The sequence below is a fragment of the Pelophylax lessonae genome (assembly GCF_965119305.1).
Source record: "Pelophylax lessonae genome assembly, chromosome: 1".
NCBI classification, from domain to species: Eukaryota; Metazoa; Chordata; class Amphibia; order Anura; family Ranidae; genus Pelophylax; species Pelophylax lessonae.
Genome location: NC_138768.1, coordinates 432,504,649 through 432,526,363, shown reverse-complemented (window position 1 = coordinate 432,526,363; position 21,715 = coordinate 432,504,649). Strand labels below are relative to the sequence as shown.

General features: G+C 40.2%; 1 protein-coding gene across 3 annotated transcripts in view; it reads right to left on the bottom strand.

Annotated features, from left to right (window-relative positions):
• SUSD1 (sushi domain containing 1) overlaps positions 1–21,715 on the bottom strand; it is a 265,066-nt gene that overhangs the window by 135,800 nt on the left and 107,551 nt on the right. For all 3 annotated transcript variants that reach the window (XM_082259187.1, XM_082259188.1, XM_082259189.1), the window contains exons 6-8: positions 18,042–18,224; positions 11,600–11,779; positions 8,913–9,092 (exon numbers count right to left, since the gene is read on the bottom strand). In XM_082259187.1, coding sequence (XP_082115313.1) covers positions 8,913–9,092; positions 11,600–11,779; positions 18,042–18,224 — 543 coding nt within the window. The remainder of the gene's footprint in view (positions 1–8,912; positions 9,093–11,599; positions 11,780–18,041; positions 18,225–21,715) is intronic.

Sequence of the window (21,715 nt, the reverse complement as noted above, 5' to 3'; positions counted from 1 at the left end):
GGATAGCTAAATGCAAAGATAAATATGAACGATTTCATTCTATTTGGTCAGTTTGGATTCATCTGTTTGGATTCAGCCTCTACTGGGCAAAGTGACGTAGTGGTACGTCGCTCGCCCACGAGCCTCTAGGGGGCGAGCACGCGGCGCTGGAGGCGCGCCCCCGCTTGTTCACTAACATCCCCGCGCGAGTGACCGGCCACTCGCGATCTCCCGCTGGAGAGGGAGAAAGGCAGGCGGCTAATGCAAACAAAGCCGCCTGTCATTCTCCCTGGTGTAACTGCAGAGACTGTACGATCCTGCTATGTAGGATCGTATGTCTCTGTGGTTACATCATCAGCCACGCCCCCCCACAGTTATAATCACGCACCTAGGGATACATATAACCCACTGTTTACCAATAAAGTTAACCCCTTCACTGCCAGTGTCATTTTTACAGTAACAGTGCATATTTATTCTCCTGCAGGGCTAGCTCTGGAATGTTCTAGAACCCATTTGGATGAGAAAGTAGGTCTAGCGGGAAGGTCAGTAAAAATGCCTATAAAGTTAAAGCAGACCATCACCCTGCTCGGACACATTCTACCATTTGAAGCAAAAATACAATAAAAATGTGACTCTGCTCCGCATTGATTGTACTAGGTAACATAATCCCAGTAAAGAATTAGTCCCTAACAGATGTCAATACAATACACTTTATTAACACATCTGTAAAAGACAGAGAAAATGACAAATCCATAGCAAACAGTCAATATCAAGACATAAAACTACCAGCCACCAAATCCCCAAATTATATTATAATTAATCATATTCTAAATCCGTATTGTAAATGGATACCAGGGAAAAGGCAACATTATGGGGAATAAATAAAGTTCCACATGCTGCTGATGAAATAAACATGTGTTATTATAAGTGTGCCTCATTAAACAAGGACAGCTTCTCACTGAAATAAAAGGATGATGAAAATCAGTGAACATACGTATATGATAGTAATCCAGTGTGGCTATAAAAGTGCGGCCCAAAGGAGGTGTAGGGCTTAGCAGATTTTACAATCTATCCCTCACTTATGGACACGTGCACATAACCCTATTCAAAGAGTCCCCCTCAAAGATAAAGGCCACATATAGGGAAGGAAGGGTATTTCTTCCAAACCCAAAATCACAATATTTAGTTTGAAGACTTATTGATGAAGCAGATATACAGTATATTCAGTCCCTTTGGCCTAAAGGAGAAGATGAGATATACTGTAGATTGTGTACTGTAATCAAATCTAATAGGGTAACCATGTTCTTTCCTGAAGTCTCACTCAACCTCTCACACAGGTAGTATTATGAAACATCCGCTGGAATTAATGTAGCCCTGCTCCCAGGGGAGTGGCTTAAGTCAGGTGTATCCTCTTCACTTCTGACTGGCACTATTTGTTCTGTCATATTAAATGATTGAGACCACAAGTATTGCAGTGAAAGAACAAATTTACTGCTTTTAGATTTGAAATGAAATAAGAGTATACAAACAGAATCAGAGATAATACAAAAGTTGCCAATGAGGTAGATCCTGAGTTCCCAACCAATGATTTAAATAGAGTTCAGCACTCAGGATCTGGAACACCGACCACACATATATATGTAAATGAGTACATATATATGCTAGTGGACTGCTTTCAGCAACAATAATTGACACACTTAAAATTTTAGTTTATATAGAGAGTGACAGCAAATTAAGATTGACTACACTTAGTGAATAACATAGAATAAACAGTATAACGATACTAGCTCAGTTATCAGAGTGCACTCTGTGTACTAACGGGGGCCCCCTTTATATTGGATTTCCAAAGTCTCCTGGAGAGTGAGGCCTCACTAGTCTTCACCGGCAAGGAATCCTTAATAAATCCAAGGAAAGTCATTGTAATCCAAACAAAGGTGATGATGAACTGTAATCCCCAAAGTAGTCAATAATTGTAATCCACAGAGATGAATGTAAATAGTTCTGCATGCTTCTTTACAGGCTAACAGCCTAGGACTGGACAGAGTACTTAAGGCCTAATTCACCCATCTCGCACTATATGAAACTGCAGTGTCCAGCGGTATCTCTATAACTTAGTATGGCCTTCTTATTCAAACAGTTTGGCAGTCCTGCCCTGACTCAGTCTAGGTCTGTGATTGATGTAGATACTAGATGTCTCTCACCCAAACCGGGAACTCCGCTTTCCGCTGCAACCAGGCCCCGCTCTGCTCAGCGACTCCCTCGGCCTGTCAAACGACCTTCCTCTTGGTCACACTACCGAGTCTCCTCCACGCACACACACACACCACTCGCCTTAGCTCCGGTGTCTGCCACTAGGCCTCCGGCCTGCTTCTCTGCGACCCGCAGCTGCTCTTCCCCTTCTTTATAGTGTGCTGTCCTCGAGTCAAGAGAGCGAAATTGGATCCCGCCCCTCTTTATAAAGACACCCCCAGCAGGCTCCGCGAGTCACATCACTCCCTGGGAGAAGAGTCTCCTTACATAGCAGTCTATGGTCCTGGCTCCTCCTGGAACTATATCTCCCATAATTCAAAGTAACCGTCTTTGCAGAACTTTAATAACAAACAACAGTTTGAACAACACCAGCCGTGCGACCAGGCTACATTAAGTTAATTGGAAATAAAGCAATCCAAGGTTCAAAGGCAACCTCTGATTTAGATTCTTTCAACAATGTCCTCAAATCAGTCAAACTGAAAAGTATATAATGTTAAGTTATACCTATCCACTCCCCATGTTAAAAGTCTGGAACTTAGGTCCCATGGCAGGTGGAAAAGGCCTGACCGGTTTCACCAGCTTCATCTGACTGCATCAGAGGCAAGTGCATAACAAACCCAAACCATCATATATGTTCAGTGATGTTCATCATCCTTTTATTGCAGTGAGAAGCTTTCCTTGTTTCATGAGGCACACATATAGTAACACATATTTATTTCCTCAGCAGCATGTGGAACTTTATTTAATTCCCATGATGTTGCCTTTTCCCTGGTATTCATTGTTACATAGTTACATAGTTAGTGAGGTTGAAAAAAGACATCAGTCCATCCAGTTCAACCTATGATGCGTGTGTGTGTTTGCTTTTAACCGTACATTGTATACCCCTGTATGTTGTGGTCTCTAAGGTGCCCATCTAATAGTTTTTTGAAACTATCAATGCTCCCTGCTGATACGACTGCTTGTGGAAGAGAATTCCACATCCTTACCGCTCTTACAGTGAAGAACCCCTTACGCACTTTAAGGTTAAACCGCCTTTCCTCTAGTTTTAGTGAGTGGCCACGTGTCTTATTGTATCTCCTTTCTCTGAATAGTTTGTTCCATAAGTTCAGTGCTTGTAGTCTTTCCTCATAGCTGATGTCCTCCATTCCCCAAATTATTTTTGTTGCCCTTCTCTGGACTCTTTCCAGTTCCAGCACATTGATTATTATATAGTACAGGGATTTTGTGGGTGGTAGTTATATGTCTTGCTATTGACTGTTGGCTATGTGTTTATAACTTTCTCTGTCTTTTGAAGATGTGTTATTAAGAAGAAGATGTTGGTGCAGGACCCCATGTGCAGCAGTGGCATGGTGGATTGCTACAGAACACTGCTGAATCACTGGAAATGTGATTATTTTTTGGGGATTACTCGGAGGTGGGGGGGGGGGAGGGGGGAGTGAAGGTCCTCCTAAAACATTTACTGTTTTTGGTTTAATCGGGAAATGATCTCATGTCTATGGGGCAGGGAGACTCCACCCAATCTAAGTTGAGAAACCTGTCAAGATCACTGTGGTTCTCCCCTGAGATAGGCAAATATGCCTGCACCATTCTCCTCTCCACTGATCTTGGGGGACTCTGTCACTGGATGACTAAAGAAGCAAAGTGCAGCAGGTATAACGTGCAGGCTTCTGGAGGTTTCTTTACATAACTGGCCTTCCTGCCTGAATGTAGAGCCACTCTGACATGCAAAGCTCCTATAATCCTGTGTTCGTACTTGCAGGAGTTTTAACATTCCTGTTTAAAGGAATGATATGCAATTATAAGGTCTAAAGGTTGTCAGAATGGGTGCCAATGTCTGACAACCCTCAGAGATTACCATACACTATGCAGTTTTAAAAAATTAAATGGGAGTTCAATCCTACAATTAATTAGGGGTTAATAGGCAACACCTAACATTAATGAGAAATTATATTGTTGATAGTTGCAAGGATTTCATGGTAGCTTCAAAATATCTGTGTGACATTTTTTACCAAAGCAGTCAGTAGCTTTTAAGGAGGGATTTAAACTGGCAGTTTACTAGATCATAGTAATGCCCATCATAGTAGATCATAGTAAGAAAATGCAGATATAGGATTGCTTGTCAAGATGTGTTTTGTTTTCTATGTCTAAGGAATATGGTAAAAATGTGAACATGAAGTCATATATGTGGAACTGAAAATGAAGCAAAAAAAAGAAAAAAAAATTTAATGAAATAAATGTTAAAAATACAACAAATAAACTAAAAAAGTTATATCTTCCTGCTTGTATTTAGGTAAATACATGGACTAGATACATGGACATAGATACAAGATGTTATAATACTTTTAAGTACAACGTCCAAATCTAGCACCTTCCTACATGCTAGGATTAGGTAAATTTAGTTCTGGCTCACTGCATCCCAAAGAGTTGCAGTTTGTTGTTGGGCAACTTTAGTTGTGGCTCATTGTTGTGGCTGTGTTGATTGTTCTGACCTGTTCTATGTTTCAGTGGCTACAGAATTTGCTGCTTTCCCCTGACTGGCCCAAAAATGTTATGGAAATTAGTGGGCAGAAAGAGTCTAATCAGCAGCTGAATATTCATACAGCCTTGGCCAATCCCAAGAAAGAGGTGCCCAGATGGTGCCTGAGAGCCTGTATAAACACTCTGGGACAGAGGGCAACCTGGCCTTTTTCCCTGAGAAGGAGGTCACAGCCTAGGGGGGCTGCTAGCTAGATGCTTTCTATACAGTAAAAAAATGCAGCATGTTCTTTCTTGTTGACTGCCCTGGAACGCACTGCACTGGTGTGAACTAGGGTCATTGGTACATGTATTTTTGACATAGATTAAAAATGCACTGGACTGCATCTGTAGGCTGTACCTGGTGTGAACCAGCCCTAAGGCTGGCCATAAATGGTTCGAACAGTGTGTGGGCAGGCTGAATGTACCCAGTTGATCGATCAATCAACTTCGGTACAACCAGCCTGCCGGTTTCACTTGCGATTATCGCTAGCAGCTGCTATAGCCACTAGCAATCCGCATCCCCCGTGGCTGCAAGAAACAGATTTTCACTGTCTATGGCCTGCTTTAGGCTCTGTGTTATGTCTCTGCCTTCTGAACAATACACTGTTTAACAAACAATACACTATGTAGGTTGTAGTCCTGAATCTTACCTCGGCATGAAAGATCAGCTCCGTCCCATTTCCCGTCTTCATTACACATAGCAATCTCATTCCCACTTGCCATGATGTAACCAGGTAAACATTTAAAAATAAGCGTACTTCCATATGTAGTGTTCTGTAACTGCATTGCCATTGCATTTTGAATCGTAGGTGGTGGTCCACAGTCTGCAACTGTTATCATTTTTTAAAATAATTATTACCTACAATCACGTATGTAGTACAGCCTATATATCATTTTTTTTTTTTTTTTTCAAATAGGAATAGAATTCATGTGAGTCTTGAACTCTGGTGTATTTCATTAATTTCAAAACAATTTTGTACTATTTTAGCTTCCTATTGGCACAAATGAATTGGTACATATGTTTACTTCTCTAATACTGCAGTGAGGACATTTCCTCACAGTAGTTTGTGCCTTTATCTCTTCATTAAAAAAAAAAAAAAAAAAAAAAAAACATACCAATAGTGTGGGGCCCCCGAGCTTAATTCATCTTTTTTTTTAATGATTTATCACAAACTATGCAGAATTGATTGTCCCAGTGCCAACACACAACCTTTGGGCCTCGGGGGCCTGCCAGTGCTCCATGTGAATTCCAATCTAGTCCCAGTGGTTCCGTTGGCTATCAATAACAGGTGCCATCCAACACTAAGCCCAGTTGAATCAGTCAGCTAATGGGCTTTTTAACCTTCTATGAACCGCTCTATATGTGTTCTACATAGCAGCATAGCATAAAACAATACTTTGTATGGTGCAGTGACATTACCTGAGATTAGAGTTGCCACCTCATCCCTTTAATCCAGGACACATATTAATTACACAGGTTCTGAGACTGATATAATGCACATAAGGCACCAAGTGAGTTTAATTACAACTGTAATCAGCCACAGAAACTGTGTAATTAATGTGTGTCTTAGTTTAAAGGGATGAGGTGGCAGCCCAGCCTGTGATGTCATCAGCACTTTCTCTTATGGTTGCAGGAGTTTTATGGTAGCTTCAAAATCTCTGTGTGATATTTTTACCAAAGCAGTCAGTAGCTTTTAAGGAGGGATTTAAACTGGCAGTTTACTAGATTATAGTAATAAAATGCAGATATTAGATTGCTTGTCAAGATCTATGTTTTCTATGTCTAAGGAATATGAATTTGAACATGAAGTCATATATGTGGAGAAAAACAATTGAATGAAATAAATGTTAGAAATACAACAAATATCAAACTAAAAAAAGTAATACCTATGCATACTATAAAAAGTTATATCATCCTGCTTGTATTTAGGTAAATACTGTACATGGACTAGATACAAGATGTTATAATACTTTTAAGTACAATGTCCAAATGTAGCACCCTCCTAGATAGGTGCTAGGATTAGGTAAATTTACTTCATCTGCATCCAAAGAAGTTGCAGTTCATTGTTGGGCAACTTTATTCTGGCTCACTGTAATCAGTGTGGCTGTGTTGATTATTCTGACCTGTTCTGTTTCAGTGGCTACAGAACTCCCTACTTCCCCCTGAGTGGCCCAAAAATGTTATGGAAGTTAGTGGGCAGAAAGAGTCTTATCAGCAGCTCAATATTCATACAGCCTTGGCCAATACTAAGAAAGAGTTGCCCAGATGGTGAGAGTCTGTATAAATACTCTGGGACAGAGAGCAACCTGGTCTTTTAACCTGAGGAGGAGGTCACAGCCTTGGGGAGTTGATAGCTAGATGCTTTCTATACAGAAAAAATGCAGCATGTTCTATTCTTGTTGACTGCACTCGAACACACTGCAATGGTGTGAACTAGGGTCATAAGAATATATGGAAAACTGTACACTGTACATGTATTTTTGACACAGATTAAAAATGCGCTGGACTGCATCTGTAGACTGCACCTGGTGTGAACCATTCCTTTGGTCGGCCATAGATGGTTTGAACAGTGTGTGGGCAGGCTAAATGTACCAAGTTGATCGATCAATCAACCTCGGTGCAACCAGCCTGCCGGATTCACTTGCGATTATTGCTAGCAGTTGCTATTGCCGCTAGCAATAAATAGTGTCTATTCTTGGCGGGGACCCCTTCCCGTTACATAGTTACATAGTTAGTCATGTTGAAAAAAGACACAAGTCCATCTGGCTCAACCCAAAAAAAAAACAGTAAGGAAAACCCAACCATACAATCCCATATACACAATCCTATACCCGCAGTTGATCCAGAGGAAGGCAAAAAAACCCCAGCAAAGCATGATCCAATTTGCTACAGCAGGGGAAAAAAATTCCCTTCTGATTCCCCCGAGAGGCAATCGGATATTCCCTTCCCTAGGCGTAAAGATTGCCCCCTTGTCTTCTGTGTTGACCTTAAAGTGAACAACTCAACACCAAGTTCACTATATGGACCCCTTATGTATTTATACATGTTGATCATATCCCCCTAATCTCCTCTTCTCAAGAGGGAATAAATACAGTTCCTCTAATCTTTTCTCATAGCTAAGCTCCTCAATGCCTCTTATTAGTTTGGTTGCCCTTCTCTGCACTTTCTCCAGTTCACCGGTATCCTTTTTAAGAACTGGAGCCCAAAACTGAACTGCATATTCAAAATGAGGTCTTACTAATGATTTGTACAGGGGCAAAATGATATCTCTCTCTCTGGAGTCCATACCTCTGTTAATACAAGAAAGGACTTTGCTTGCTTTGGAAACCGCAGCCTGGCATTGCATGCTATTATTAAGCTTATGATCTACCAGAACACCCAGATCCTTCTCTGCTATGGATTCCCCCAGTTCTACTCTGCCTAGTATGTATGATGCATGCATATTCTTAGCCCCCAAGTGCATAACTTTACATTTATCAACATTAAACCTCATTTGCCACATACTGTAGTTGCCCAATGAAACAGTGCATTGAGGTCAGCTAGCAAGTTGGAGACATCCTGTAAAGAAGTTATTCCACTGCAAAGCTTGGTGTCATCTGCAAAGACTGAAATTGTACTTTTAATCCCAGACCCTATATTATTTATAAAAGATATTAAAAAATAAGGGTCCCAACACTGAACCTTGGGGTACACCACTGATAACCTTAGACCATTCAGAATCATTAACCACTACTCTCTGAATTCTATATTTTAGTCAATTTTCTATCCATTTACAAACTGATCTTTTTGCAAAATCCAAGTATACTACGTCCACAGCCACCCCTCTGTCCAAGGTTTTACTTACCTCCTCATAAAAAGAAATCAGGTTTGTTTGACAACTTTTGTCTTTCATGAATCCATACTGTCTGTTGCTTAAAATATTTTTTTTTCAGCAAGAACTCATCTATGTAGTCTTTTATTAGACTCTCCAGTACCTTCCCGACTATAGAAGTTAAACTAACAGGTCTATAGTTACTTGTCAAAGACTTTGATCCCGTGGTTGCAGGAAAGAGATTTGCACTGTCTATGGCCTGCTTTAGGCTCTGTGTTATGTCTATGCCTTCTGAACAATACATACACTGTTTAACAAACAATACACTGTATAGGTTGTAGTCCTGAATCTTACCTCGGCATGAAAGATCAGCTCCGTCCCATATCCCGTCTTCATTACACGTAGCAATCTCATTCCCACTTGCCATGATGTAACCAGGTAAACATTTAAATATAAGCGTACTTCCATATGTAGTGTTCTGTAACTGCACTGCCATTGCATTTTGAATCGTAGGTGGTGGTCCACAGTCTGCAACTGTTATCATTTTTTAAAATAATTATTACCTACAATCACATATGTAGTACAGCCATATATAATTTTTTTTTTATAAATAGAAATAGAATCCATGTGAGTCTTAGTGCCGGTTCACATTAGGTTGCTCTGACTTAGGGGGCGTCCTGTGAAGTCGCATGCAGCGCGACTTCGGCGCGACTTGCACAGACTTCATAAAATGAATGTCAATGCAAGTCGCCTCCAGGTCGCCCCAAAGTAGTACAGGACCCTTTTTCTAAGTCGGAGCGACTTGTGTCGCTCCTATTAGAACGGGTCCTGTACTACTCAATGGACCGCGACTGTGCACGACTTGCCAGGCTGACCAAGTCGCCTGACAAGTCGTATTAGTGTGAACCGGCACCTAAACTCTGTTGTGTTTCATTATTTTCAAAACAGTTTTCTACTATTTTAGCTTCCTATTGGCACAGATGAATTGGTACGTGTGTTTACTTCTCTAATACTGCAGTTGGGACATTTCCTCACAGTAGTCTGTGCCTTTATCACTTCATTAAAAAAAATTTAAAAAAACATACCAATAGTGTGAGGCTCCCTGAGCTTAATAAATCTGTTCTTTTAATGATTTATCACAAACTATGCAGAATTGATTGCCCCAGTGTCAACACACAACCCTTGGGCCTCGTGGGCCCTGCCAGTTCTCCATGTGCATTCCACTCTAGACCATAGTTTAGATTTGCACACTGAGTCCCAGTGGTTCTGTTGGCTATCAATAACAGGTGCAGTCCAGCACTAAGCCCAGGAGTTGAATAAGTCAGCTAATGGACTTTTTAACCTCCTATGAACCGCTCTAGAAGTGTTCTACATAGCAGCATAGCAGAAAACAAAACTTTGTATGGTGCAGTGACATTACCTGTAATGTCATCAACACTTTCTGTCCCTTCAATTTGCATGTTTAGAGATAATTCTGCCCTGCCTACCCTTGCAGCAGCAAATTGCATATATAGTGAAAAATTATCTGTAAAGCCCCGTACACACGTACCGATGGTCGGCTTACAAATGTTCCTCTTTTCTCCCCGGGATGTCGGTGTCTGCTGAAAAGTGCAAAGACAGCACAAGGACAGCACAAGAATTTTGTCCGCCGACTGCAGAAGTGATGTCATGTAATGGTTAACTTTCCCTGTGTTTTCTATTTTCTGAGCATGCCCAGTCTTGCAAATCTGCGGTCTGTCGGCCGAATTGTGTACTGACAGGCGAACAATCGTCCGTTCTGGTGTCGGCATACAAATATTTTCATGTTTGCAAGAAAGACTTTTGTCCGCGGATTGTGCGCAGACATCTGTCGGAGGCACCATACTAACACGCGTACAATCGGCAGATCCTTCGTCCACCGACGTTTGTATGCCGACGATCGGTACGTGTGTACGGGCCTTTACTGCAGATGTTTGAGGGAGGTGGGGTTGCAGAGGCTGAAAAGAAAAGAAAAAAAAGTGTAGAATAAAATATCCCCCCCTGCCTATTAATCCTCAGGTCCCAGAAAATATGTCATATTTACTGGATGACATTTGCTTTTATGCTTCAGTATTAAAATACTAATAGCGAGTGCTTTGACATTGGGGAATTTTAACTTTTGCAAACCTATAAAAAATGTGACTGTGATGCTAATTCCAGGCTGTATAAGACAAACTTAATCTTGCCTAAATGTTACATAAACAATTTACATGAGGAGAAAGGGGGTGTCCACAACTAAAGTATAACTAAAGACAAAACCTTTTTTTTTTTTTTTAGTTTTCGGGTGAAGTGCAGAGGGGTTAAAACACCTATCAGTTTTTATTGCTGTGTGTGCTCCTGTTACGTAAATTAACCCTCTCTATTTGTCTTGTTTACCATTATCATTGAAATTGAAAGTAAAAGAAAATCCCAAATTTTGGATTGTCCCAAGAAAAGTAATAGAGGGAAAATCGTCCAAAGGGCTACACTAGTTCTGGTGACCTGGGGGTCCCCAAGAGATTCCCTTAATTTGCAGGGATTTACGCTCACTTCCTGTTTTGCTGTGGGACAAGAAGTGAAGGGAAATCTCCGCAATCGGACACAGATGGCTGGAAGAAAGCATTCTGGAAGGCAGCCATATTTTTCAAAACTAAAGGTAGTAACAATATAATTGTATTGTCTTTTATAATAATAACCTAATTAATAATTGTGAATTTAAAAAATAACTTTTATGTGACCATCTGAACGTGGCAGAGTTTAAATAAACTGTCTGCCACTGATCTATGGGGATATGTAACACCATTGTATAGTTTTGTAACTGCTGTTGCAGCCACATAGAACTGGCCATTTTAATGCAGATAGTTAGTCAATATTACTTTAAATGATACAAATTACTTTAACATAGAATGACTTGTCAAAACAGTACACCCGGTTTTATATAATGTTTCTGAGTCCTATTACTTTGCGGTGCTGTGTTGAGCAAACACTATTTTACTGTAAATACCCAGTATCCTTTCATCCTAGTTATAAGTAGGGTTCCTTACCTTTACACACCAAATTAGCACCTTCCCAGTGTCCAGATGCATTGCAGACAGATGTATTGGATCCACTCTCTGCAATAAATCCTTTTGAACACACAAATGTAACTTTGCTTCTGTAAACAGTGCTATTAAATGAGTGGATTACAGTATCTGGCAAAGCTTGTGGGAGTTCACAGTCAACAGCTGGAAAACAAAGTTACATCACATAAAACTAAAATTATTATAACTCATTATTGGTCAAAATAATCACTTGCACTGAAATATATTGATATTTCTGGGGCGCAGAAAACAATTGTTTGTAAAGCCATTGCTGCAATGACACAAAATACAATAACATATTTGCATACATATTAATAATTACAATATTGTTGCTCTCCAAGCCTTAGGCCGGCCAAAGACGGTTCGAAATTCAACTGGTTCACCAGGACCCGGCTGGAATTCCAACCATGTGTGGGCAAGTTGAATGTACTAAGTTGATCTATCAATACTTGGGTACAACCAGGCTGCCTGATTCACTTGTGATTATAGCTAGAAGCTGCTATAGCCGCTAACAATAATCACTGTTTTCTCCCGGCGGGGACAGCTTCCCCTGCCCCTGAACCCCTCCTACTCGGGAGCAGACAATGGCTTGGCAGGAGGAATTTCTCTGTCAGCACTGTCTGTGTTGATGGGGGAATCGTGCAAATTTCTTTGGGTTGCAGGAAAGAAATACTTACCGTCTATGGCCTGCCTTAAGCCTAGCACACACTGCTAGTTTCTTTTTCAGGAGAAGGACTGACAGCTCAGGTCAGAGCCGCTGACTGCCTGAGCTGTTGCCTTTGAGCAATGATCAGGAGCTAGTTAGCAGGCCTTTTTTGGTCATGCCCCTTTGACAGAAGCCAATCGAACTTCTGTCGGACCTGCTGCAGTACACACAGGCCGAATGCCATCCAACATTCGGCTCGTGTGTACAGAGCTTTACTCTATTTATCAGTGTCAAGCAATTTGCTTTAATTATTTTAATGAGATGGTGGAGGTTTGCTAAGTGCTGTCCTGATTGTACTGTCTCGTTACTCCCAAATCCCTACTCCGTAGCAGCTATGGTTGCCATATCTTAAACTGCTGAAACACACAAGCCTAGAAAGATATTGTATATGTTAAACATGTGGCTCTATATATTTAGACTTTGGCATAGAGAACAGACTTGCTTGTTTGTTCTTACTCACTGTAATTATATTTTGGATTTTAATAAAGCAACATAAGGAGTGTGAACTACAGGACACCAAAACGGGGTTTAAAGTCAATTGGCTGGGCTAAATTTTTGACTAAGGGTGTTTATAGCATGTGAACACCCTGATTTTGAGCATCACTGGCAGTGCTCAGGTCACCTCTGTATTTTTTGTTGCTGATAACAAAATTATCACCTGTTCAGTTGGACTCAGTTTTTTAATTTTCCAACTTGACCCAATCCTTCACTTCTCTATGTGAAAATATCAAGTGTAATGTGTGAGCACCATTGCTGGCATCACGTAAAATCTGCTTGGGTTCTAGACCTGGAAAAAATTGTTAGAGAGCAAGCAAATATCTACCCTGCTATCATTCCTTTAGAGATATCTTCTTGTCTTTAGGCACCCCATTTAGCATATGTCTGTGGGTTCATAGCACATATCACAGTCAGGGACCTCTGATAGGGCAGTACAACCAGCCCTGCTGTACCAGGCCCGGTCCCATCAACAACAATACGGGGCCCAGGCAGCATTACAGTTTATTGCTGCATTTTAAAAAAACTAAAAATTAGCTTGCTAAACTTCTACCCTGCTCCTAATTGTTCATGGCGCGGGGTTAAACTATTTTCCTGGGCCCCATCAGGTCAACAGAGGAGCCCAGGTGCGCACAGAGGAGGGACTATTTCTTATTTTTACTCAATTAGTCCCAGCCAGCAGAGTGATACTGTGATTCTCCGCCCGGCACCCGCCTCCAGATTTCACTTGCTGAGATGTGAGGTGGCTGACAGGGAGCATCTGAAGAAGATCGTGGCTGCAATGAACACAGTGAGTGAATAATAGAGCATCGAATCCTTACTGTGTCCTATTGTGTATCTACCAGCACAGCAGGTTATCATTAGCATTACAAAAATCATCACAGGCAGCACAGTAAGCTTATGCTCTATCATGGCTCTGTGTCACATAGCTACTGAGGGTGCTGACTTTGTTATGGCTGTGCTGTGTTACAGTCTGTAACATTCAGCACAGACATAAGTTAACAAAGTCAACAAACAACAGCGATGTGACAGCCATGATAGGGTACCTGCTTACTGTGCTGCCTGTGTGATAATTGTAATGCTGGTGCTCATGAGACAGTGAGATGCTTCTTTACACTTCAGTTGGGGAAGCAGTAAATGTGCAGTGGAGCTGCATTTTTACCACCCCCAAACCAATCCCCTTTAACCACTTCCTGTCCAGCAACGTACCAGTATGTCACTAGATTGGAAGGGTGATATTTGGGTCATCACTGCAGCAATGATCGAGAGATTATTTTTAGCCCCAGGGATTCTGCAGAAAGTAAATGTAATCCTAGATGCTAAAATGGCTGGATTACTTTTACAGGCAGTGGAAACGGGTCCCACCCCTGCCTTTAAGATGTGACTAGTAGCATTCAGTTCCTGGGACACAGTGAGAGGGATGGATGTCATTCCTCCCACTGTGTGACGTCACAAACTAGAAGCAACAAGGATTTTGCTTCTGGTTTCGGTCTGACATAAACAAGCCGTTACTAGCTTGAACAAGCATCTGATCAAACCCGTCTTGGTTTGATTGGATTCTTTGGAGACCAAAGGACAGATGTGGGGTCTAAAAGACCCCAGATCTCTCCATTAGGAGGACCTGTTATGGCCCATGCTATCAGAAGGGATGTTATTCATCTCTTTTATGATTAAAAACGTTTATTTGAAAAGTATTTCAATACAACATTCGTGGTACAGCAGTTCGGATTAGATTTACATAGCACAGTGAACAGATGCGTATACATCACGGTAAACCATAAGTGAACAATATAGGAAATACCTATGGAACATTTTTTTTTTTTTTTAACCAAAATATAGAAGTATCAGAAAAATATAAATTTATCAACAGGGTATTGCAGATAGTTCAAAGACATAGATCATCAATTCCATTAGCATATTAGGGCGTGCCTATATTAGAGATTCAGATTAACATCTCACTATGGTGGGGAGAGTCTGTGTCAGAGGATAATACTGTATATCTTTGTGCAGATAGCTCAATATGCTGAAGAGTTGGTACAATGAGTATTCAAGAATGGTGTTTTAAGTATATGTTATGAGTCTAAGGAGCATTTGTAAAGAAACCATGGGTTCCATTTCAAGTCGAATTGTTTTTTTGAGTTGGTGATCATCTCTTTTAAAAGCAAGAAAAGACAGAAAAAAAATAAAATAAAGATACAGTGCAAACTTTTTTAATTTTTAATAACGTAAAATTAAAAAGAAATTTAAACTGCCCTCGCTCTTTCGAACACACGCGTTGGCCCCGCATGCATGTGTGAACAGCATGCGGGTGTGAACAGCAACAAACCTGCATTTTGTTTCCAGGCGGGGTCAGGATAAAGGGCATAGTTGAATTGGCCCCGTCAGGTAAGATGTACGGGGCCCCATCATTTCTAACAGCAGCCCGGATCACAGTTATAACCTTATGACCGTAAGTGTTTAAATGCAGAGGCTGATTATTCACTTATTTATAGTTACAGCATAATTTGTGCTACTTTTCTCATATATGCACTTCATTGTGAGGTCCTTTTTCCTCTGATTCCCTGCATTTGCATAGAGGCACCTGGACACCCGCGATCCTCCTTCTGATTATGATGGGATCCACCCCTGGGCGCCGCTCCCACTTTGTCTCTCGCATGTGCCTTCCTTGTGACATGGAACTCTGGGGACCCACCCTTCTGCTGGGCGTGTCTCATCGGGTGGGCAGATGATCTCACGTCACGGTCGGCAATTATGTGAGCACTGGTGCGCAGGTGCGAGCTTGCAAGCTTTGCGTCCGCATCCCGGTCTGACATCATTAGGTCGGCAGGGTGAAGGGGGTATATATACAAGCTCCCATTATGCCAGCTTCAGTGTCTCTCTACATTCCTTGCGCGCCGGTGTCTGTTCCCTGACTCTTGAAGGTAAAAGATACTTCTCTGGAAAGCTTTGGGATAGTCTAATCCCCTTCTCTCCTCTATTCTTTATATCTTGTATATTTTTTTGAAGATTCCTAGTTAGCAATTGCTTGTTTTAGGTGGACACTTTCTCAATATAGACCCACACACTTTTGTCTATACTACTCCAGCAACTTATCATTGGGGTTGTGTGTGTTTTTTTCTCTGTCTAATCTGTTTTTTTGCCAGACAGGACTTAAATTTAAACACTCCATCATCAGGGACATCCTTTGGCGCGTTAGGTATATGGGACATGTGTGTGATACATGTAAGTGTATATAAATTCAGAACAGAAGTATATTATAAATCCTTTTTCTTTTTTTCAAATAAAGATTCAAATATAAATACTGTATTTTCTGGCGTATAAGACTACTTTTGAACCTCAAAAAAATCGCCCAAAAATGGGGGGTCGTCTTATACGCCGAGTATAATATCTCCAAGGCAACCTAAGTATAAGTATTACCGGTAGATGAAAATTAGGGGGGTCGTCTTATACGCCCAGTCGTCTTATACGCCGGAAAATACGGTATCTAAAATTACCCATGTTTTGGCAGGTTTTTTAAAAAAAGCACTGTGTCTTGGGCTGTTTATTTTCTACCTTGGGGGCTTAATATCCCCTCTGCGGGAGACCCATTTGGTGGGGCCCTTTTGCCTTTGACCCATTGGATCTGAACTTAACTACATCACTACAGTTCTTTTTCAACAGTAGATTGGGATTACATGCTTCAGGTATGGTTATCCCAACTTTTTATCCCTTATCTTTATTATCTTCCCCCTTTTTCTTTTTATCTTTTCTCTGGATTGAACCTTTTTTTCTGGTCATTATATGATATGAATTACCTTGATGTAATGTATCAAATATAAATGTGTCTTATTTGTATGTTTTCTCTTTATCAGTTTTTCACTATACAGTATATACCTTAATTTCCCTGAAGAAGCCAGTCCGGCGAAACCGGTTTGAAATTGAAGTTTAATAGGAATTACTGTATGTTTATACCCCTACACAAAAAAATACAGAAAAACTTTTTGATGTATGTTTGTTTTATGAAGCTGTATGGAAATAAAATCTAACTAATTTTATTATAAATATATTTTTGGTATTGGCAATATTTTTAAATAGTCATTAAGTACTGTTAAAGTCCCACATTCTACAATTTCCTTATAAACTATGCATTTTAACCTGTGGACATGACTTAAATGAATTCTGTGATGAGCGCAATATGGGGGCAGCCATTGCTGACCTCCTAATATAGTCTAGCTTCCTCTGGTTTCAATATTTTATGAGTCACTAAACCTGAATAAAACAGAATAAAATTAAATCAGAACTCCTGATCTACAAACTTGTTCCAAATCTGTCTATTGAAATCCCAGGACAAGCATCACAGTCTGGTAACAGGCATTCTAAAAAGGAGAGGTCAGTATTTTTTTAGTCCAGATTTCTTGAAGTTGTTATTCTAGGTTCAAAATTGCTCAAAATTTCCAAATAGTTTTTTGGCTGGTGCCAAAGGTTTTTTGTCATAATAGTCAAAATAAGCTACTGTTTTCTTAATAAAAGTAATTAAAACTTGAAGCCAGGTATATATTAAAAAAGTCAAATCAATGCAGGTATGCTTTCCTAAAAATATTTTAAGTGCACTTTTTAAATTGACTAGTGGAAATACCTGGAATGGTATCAGTTTCTTGCAATTTACTGTACAGCAGAGCTGAGATTGAAAGAGGAAAACACAGCACAAGGAGCTAATCAGGTGTAATGCAGGGCTCATGTGCTAACAAAGAACTAATAGGATGAGAGGGCAGATTGTCAGAAAGATTAACTTTTAAGCTTCTACTTCACATTTCAGTCATAGGCTGGGAGAAAGGTGAAGAAGACCTGTGTTATGTAACTGGGTCTTGTAACTGGAAATAAAGTCAGGTCTCTAGGCTAGCTGTATCGTATGGCAGAACTTCATTCTCAGGAATGAACGTACATAAAGACAAGTTCTTTCGCAGGTAAAACAACTATTATATCTGTATCATATCAACAGTTAATTGTCTACACTTATCAAACAGATATATCAAAACCAAAAAGCAGCAAATATGAAAAGTTGTTATTGTAAGGTTTTATAAATACTTTAAGCGTTAACATTGTCAGATTGTCGCATGCTAGTCTTACGCTTTGCAAATTTGCCCCTTTTCCCCTTAACAATCTTGCACATTAATTAAGTTCTGGATAAATCATCTCTAGATATGAAATAAAAAAATAGCTACTTACCTTTACATTTCATTAATACCCCATGCCATGAACCGTTATCTGAGCAGGTAGCTGTGTTGTCCTGGATATTCTCAGCAATGAATCCATCATCACATCTGTATTTTGCCTTACTTCCAAATGTGGTAAGACTCATAATGTCTGTGTGCATATCTTGCAAAACTGGTGGCTGCCCGCAGTCAACAGCTTAAAAATTATATAAAAAATGATTTAGTTTACAATATTCTGCAATTACTACTATGTAACAAATTCTAGTTATATTTTATGATGGTTTTCATTTTGGACACCAGATTCAATTTATGAGATATAAATCAGACTCACCAATGAACCACGGGCACTAAACTGGCTTGCACCAAAGTATCGCTATGGTAACCTTTTTGTCATGGGAATTGTTATTGCTAATAAAGTTTGTGCCTGCAGGTACTGGTTATGAAAATCTGCTCTCAAATAACCAAGAATGTAGCCTGAAACATATAAAGGTATTTGAAATAGCACATTTACAAACTATAAAATATGTTATTTATGTTATTTTCTTTAACCATTTAAGCCCCGGAGGATTTGGCTGCTCAAAGACCAGGCCCTATTTTGCATTTCGGCACTGCGTTACTTTAACAGACAATTGCGCGGTCATGCAACGCTGTACCAAAATGAAATTGACGTCCTTTTTTTCCTACAAACAGAGCTTTCTTTTGGTGGTATTTGATCACCTGTGCGATTTTTATTTTTTTGCGCTATAAACAAAAAAAAGCGACAATTTCGAAAAAAATAACAACATTTTTCACATTTTTTTATATGAAATTCTCAAAAATAAAAATTTAAAAATCAAAATCTTTTAACATTTTAGGCCAATTTGCTTGTTGCTACATATTTTTGTTAAAAAACCCCCGCAATAAGCATATTTTGATTGATTTGCGCAAAAGTTATTGCGTTTACTAACTACGGGAAAGATTTATGTAATTTATATTGTTTTTTTTTTTAACTAGTAATGGCGGCGATCTGCGATTTTTTTTGCGGGACTGCGACATTGCCTCGGACAGATCGGACCCCTAACTGACATTTTTGACACTTTTGGGAGTACCAGTGACATTACTACAGTAATCAGTGCTATAAATATGCACTGTTACTGTCAAAATGACACTGGCAGGGAAGGGGTTAACTTTATTGGTGATCAAGGGGTTAAGTGTGTCCCTAGGGGCGTGATTCTAACTGTCAGGGGGCGTGGGTTGTTAGATCATCACATCACATACGATGCTACATAGCAGGATCGCATAGCCTCTGTGATGATCTAAGGGAGAATGACAGATGACTGTGTTTACATCAGCCGACTGTCTTTCTCCCTCTCCTGAGGGAGATTGCGAGTGACCGGCGGACATTGGAGCTGCCAGCCACACGCGCGGGGATGGCAGGGAACGAGCGGGGGTGGTAAGCGCACCGGCGGCGCATGCTTGCCCCCTCTAGGCTCATGGGCGAGCAACATACCGGTACGCCACTTTGCCTGTAGGGGGCTGACTGCCGCAGTATATCGTCGTGCGGCAGTCGGCAAGTGGTTAACCTAAAAAAAATTCAGAAAGGATATTTGTTTTAGTTTATCTGTCCCATATGAAATATTTTGTAAAAAAAAATATTTTTTTTAAATTCCTTTTTAATAAAATCAAGATTAACATAAATAATCAAATGTAAAAACCTTAGAATTGTTGAAGCATACAAACACAATGCATTAGAACAATACAAGTCATTATAACTTGAGCAGAACAATAGGAAAATAGGCAGCAGTACAACTTCTTTTTTAAGACCTAATTTAAAAATAGACTTGATGGAATAATAGCCTTGCTTTTCTTCCTGGGAAACTTTGCTGTCTAAGCAGGTGGAGTGGCACACAACAAAGAGTACTACATGAAACTGTTAATGCTGTGTATTATTTATTTATTTTTAGTTCTTTTTTTACACATCACGCACTTAGATAACATATTCAAAAGTCAAAAGTACATATTACATGGTAGCATCACAGACAGGTACACAATACTGTCTCAAAACATATAAGCTCACCCACGAACAGAAATCTAGGTTATTGAATAAGTTAGGAATACATAAAATAACGTATATTCAGCCGAACACTAATCCCCAGTACACTGTAAGTTTCCGAAAAGGTATAACAGATGCCTCCTGCAGTAAATGTGTCTAACACAATACCTTCGGTCTTAGAACTAAAGAAAGGTAAGCATCGTGGTCAGCACAATCTGTAAATTTTAATCCTATAACTGTTCTTATTCCCTACTGTACAGGGAACAGGTGGGGGAAACAAAGGAATTCAGGAAGGGAGCAGAAGGGGAAAAATGGAAGTAAGAGAGGGTGGGAAGGGCAGGGAAAGGAAAAAATGTTACTCATCAACTCCCAGTCCCCCCCCCCTCCCCTCCGAGAAAAGGAACAGGGTTATGTCAAAGGTCAGGTCGCTGTTGGTCAATGTAAATAGTTCTCCTGGGTTCTAGTTATTGAGTCAAGGTACTGGAGAGAACAGGTATAACCTGCCCATGGCAGCCAGGTATCCCTAAATTTGTCTTCTCTATTATAAAATGTGTCTGTCAGGCTCTCCATCCCCATGGATCTGAGTTCCCTTAGTCTGACAAACCAGTGACTTAAGGTCAGAGGAGAGGTTTGCTTCCAAAGATCAGAAATGAAAGCATAGGCCGCGCTCAACCAATGGACAGTCAATTAATTTTTATATTAGTGCAAAGGTACTGGGTTAATATGTAACAAATAGCCCAGGGGGTCTGTGCCACGTTATACAGATGTCAATTGGATAACATACATTAACTCCGGAACAGAACTGCCATAACAATGGACATTGTAAAAAAAGAGGGAGGAGCGTACCCGGCTCCTTGCGTCATCTCCAGCACAGCTTTGAAATTTGAGGGTAGAATTTATTAGGCAACACCATTACTCTATACTGCCTTGGCAGTAGTTTTTTTTAACCCTGTTTTTGAAAATCAAAGATTTCAGGGCTAATCAGGTAGCTCTGTTAATTTGCACTTTAGTAAAGGAAACTTGTAAGTCCAACTCCCATTTACGAATGTATGGGAGTACATAGTCCTCCACAGGTGCATACAACAGCTTATATATTGAGAATAACAAATGGGGTAAAAACTAACGTTTGTTACACAGGCATTTATAGAGAGCCAATGATCTAGTATAGAGACCTGGGTCAAAGATCCAGTGCAAAAAATTGTGCAATTAATACGCTGACTAGGGGCTCAGTGGAGGCTAAACCAGGGCAAAGATGTCCTAGGCGTAACAACTGTCTATTATCCATGCCTGGCAAAAACTAGGGATTAGGTACAGTAGCACCAATGTTAATGAAGAAGGGTAGTGAGATAACCTCTGTTGAAAGAAAGTTTGATGAATAACTGCTATAGTGGCACCAATAGTGGGATGTCCTTTGAGTGATCAGTAATGTTCCACTGGTACCCGGGGGAGGGTATAGAGGGCCGCTGGAGTAGAATGTTGTTGAATTCAAGTCCATAATTTGGACTGTGGCAAAGAACACCACCACTGGACAGATGTAAAGGACATAGTGTTACAGCGTTAGGAAATGTGTTAGCAACATGTAGCATAACACATTGAATTAAATAGGTTATACCAAGAGACAAGAACTGTGAGCAGTCGAAAGATCAAGTGCAAAA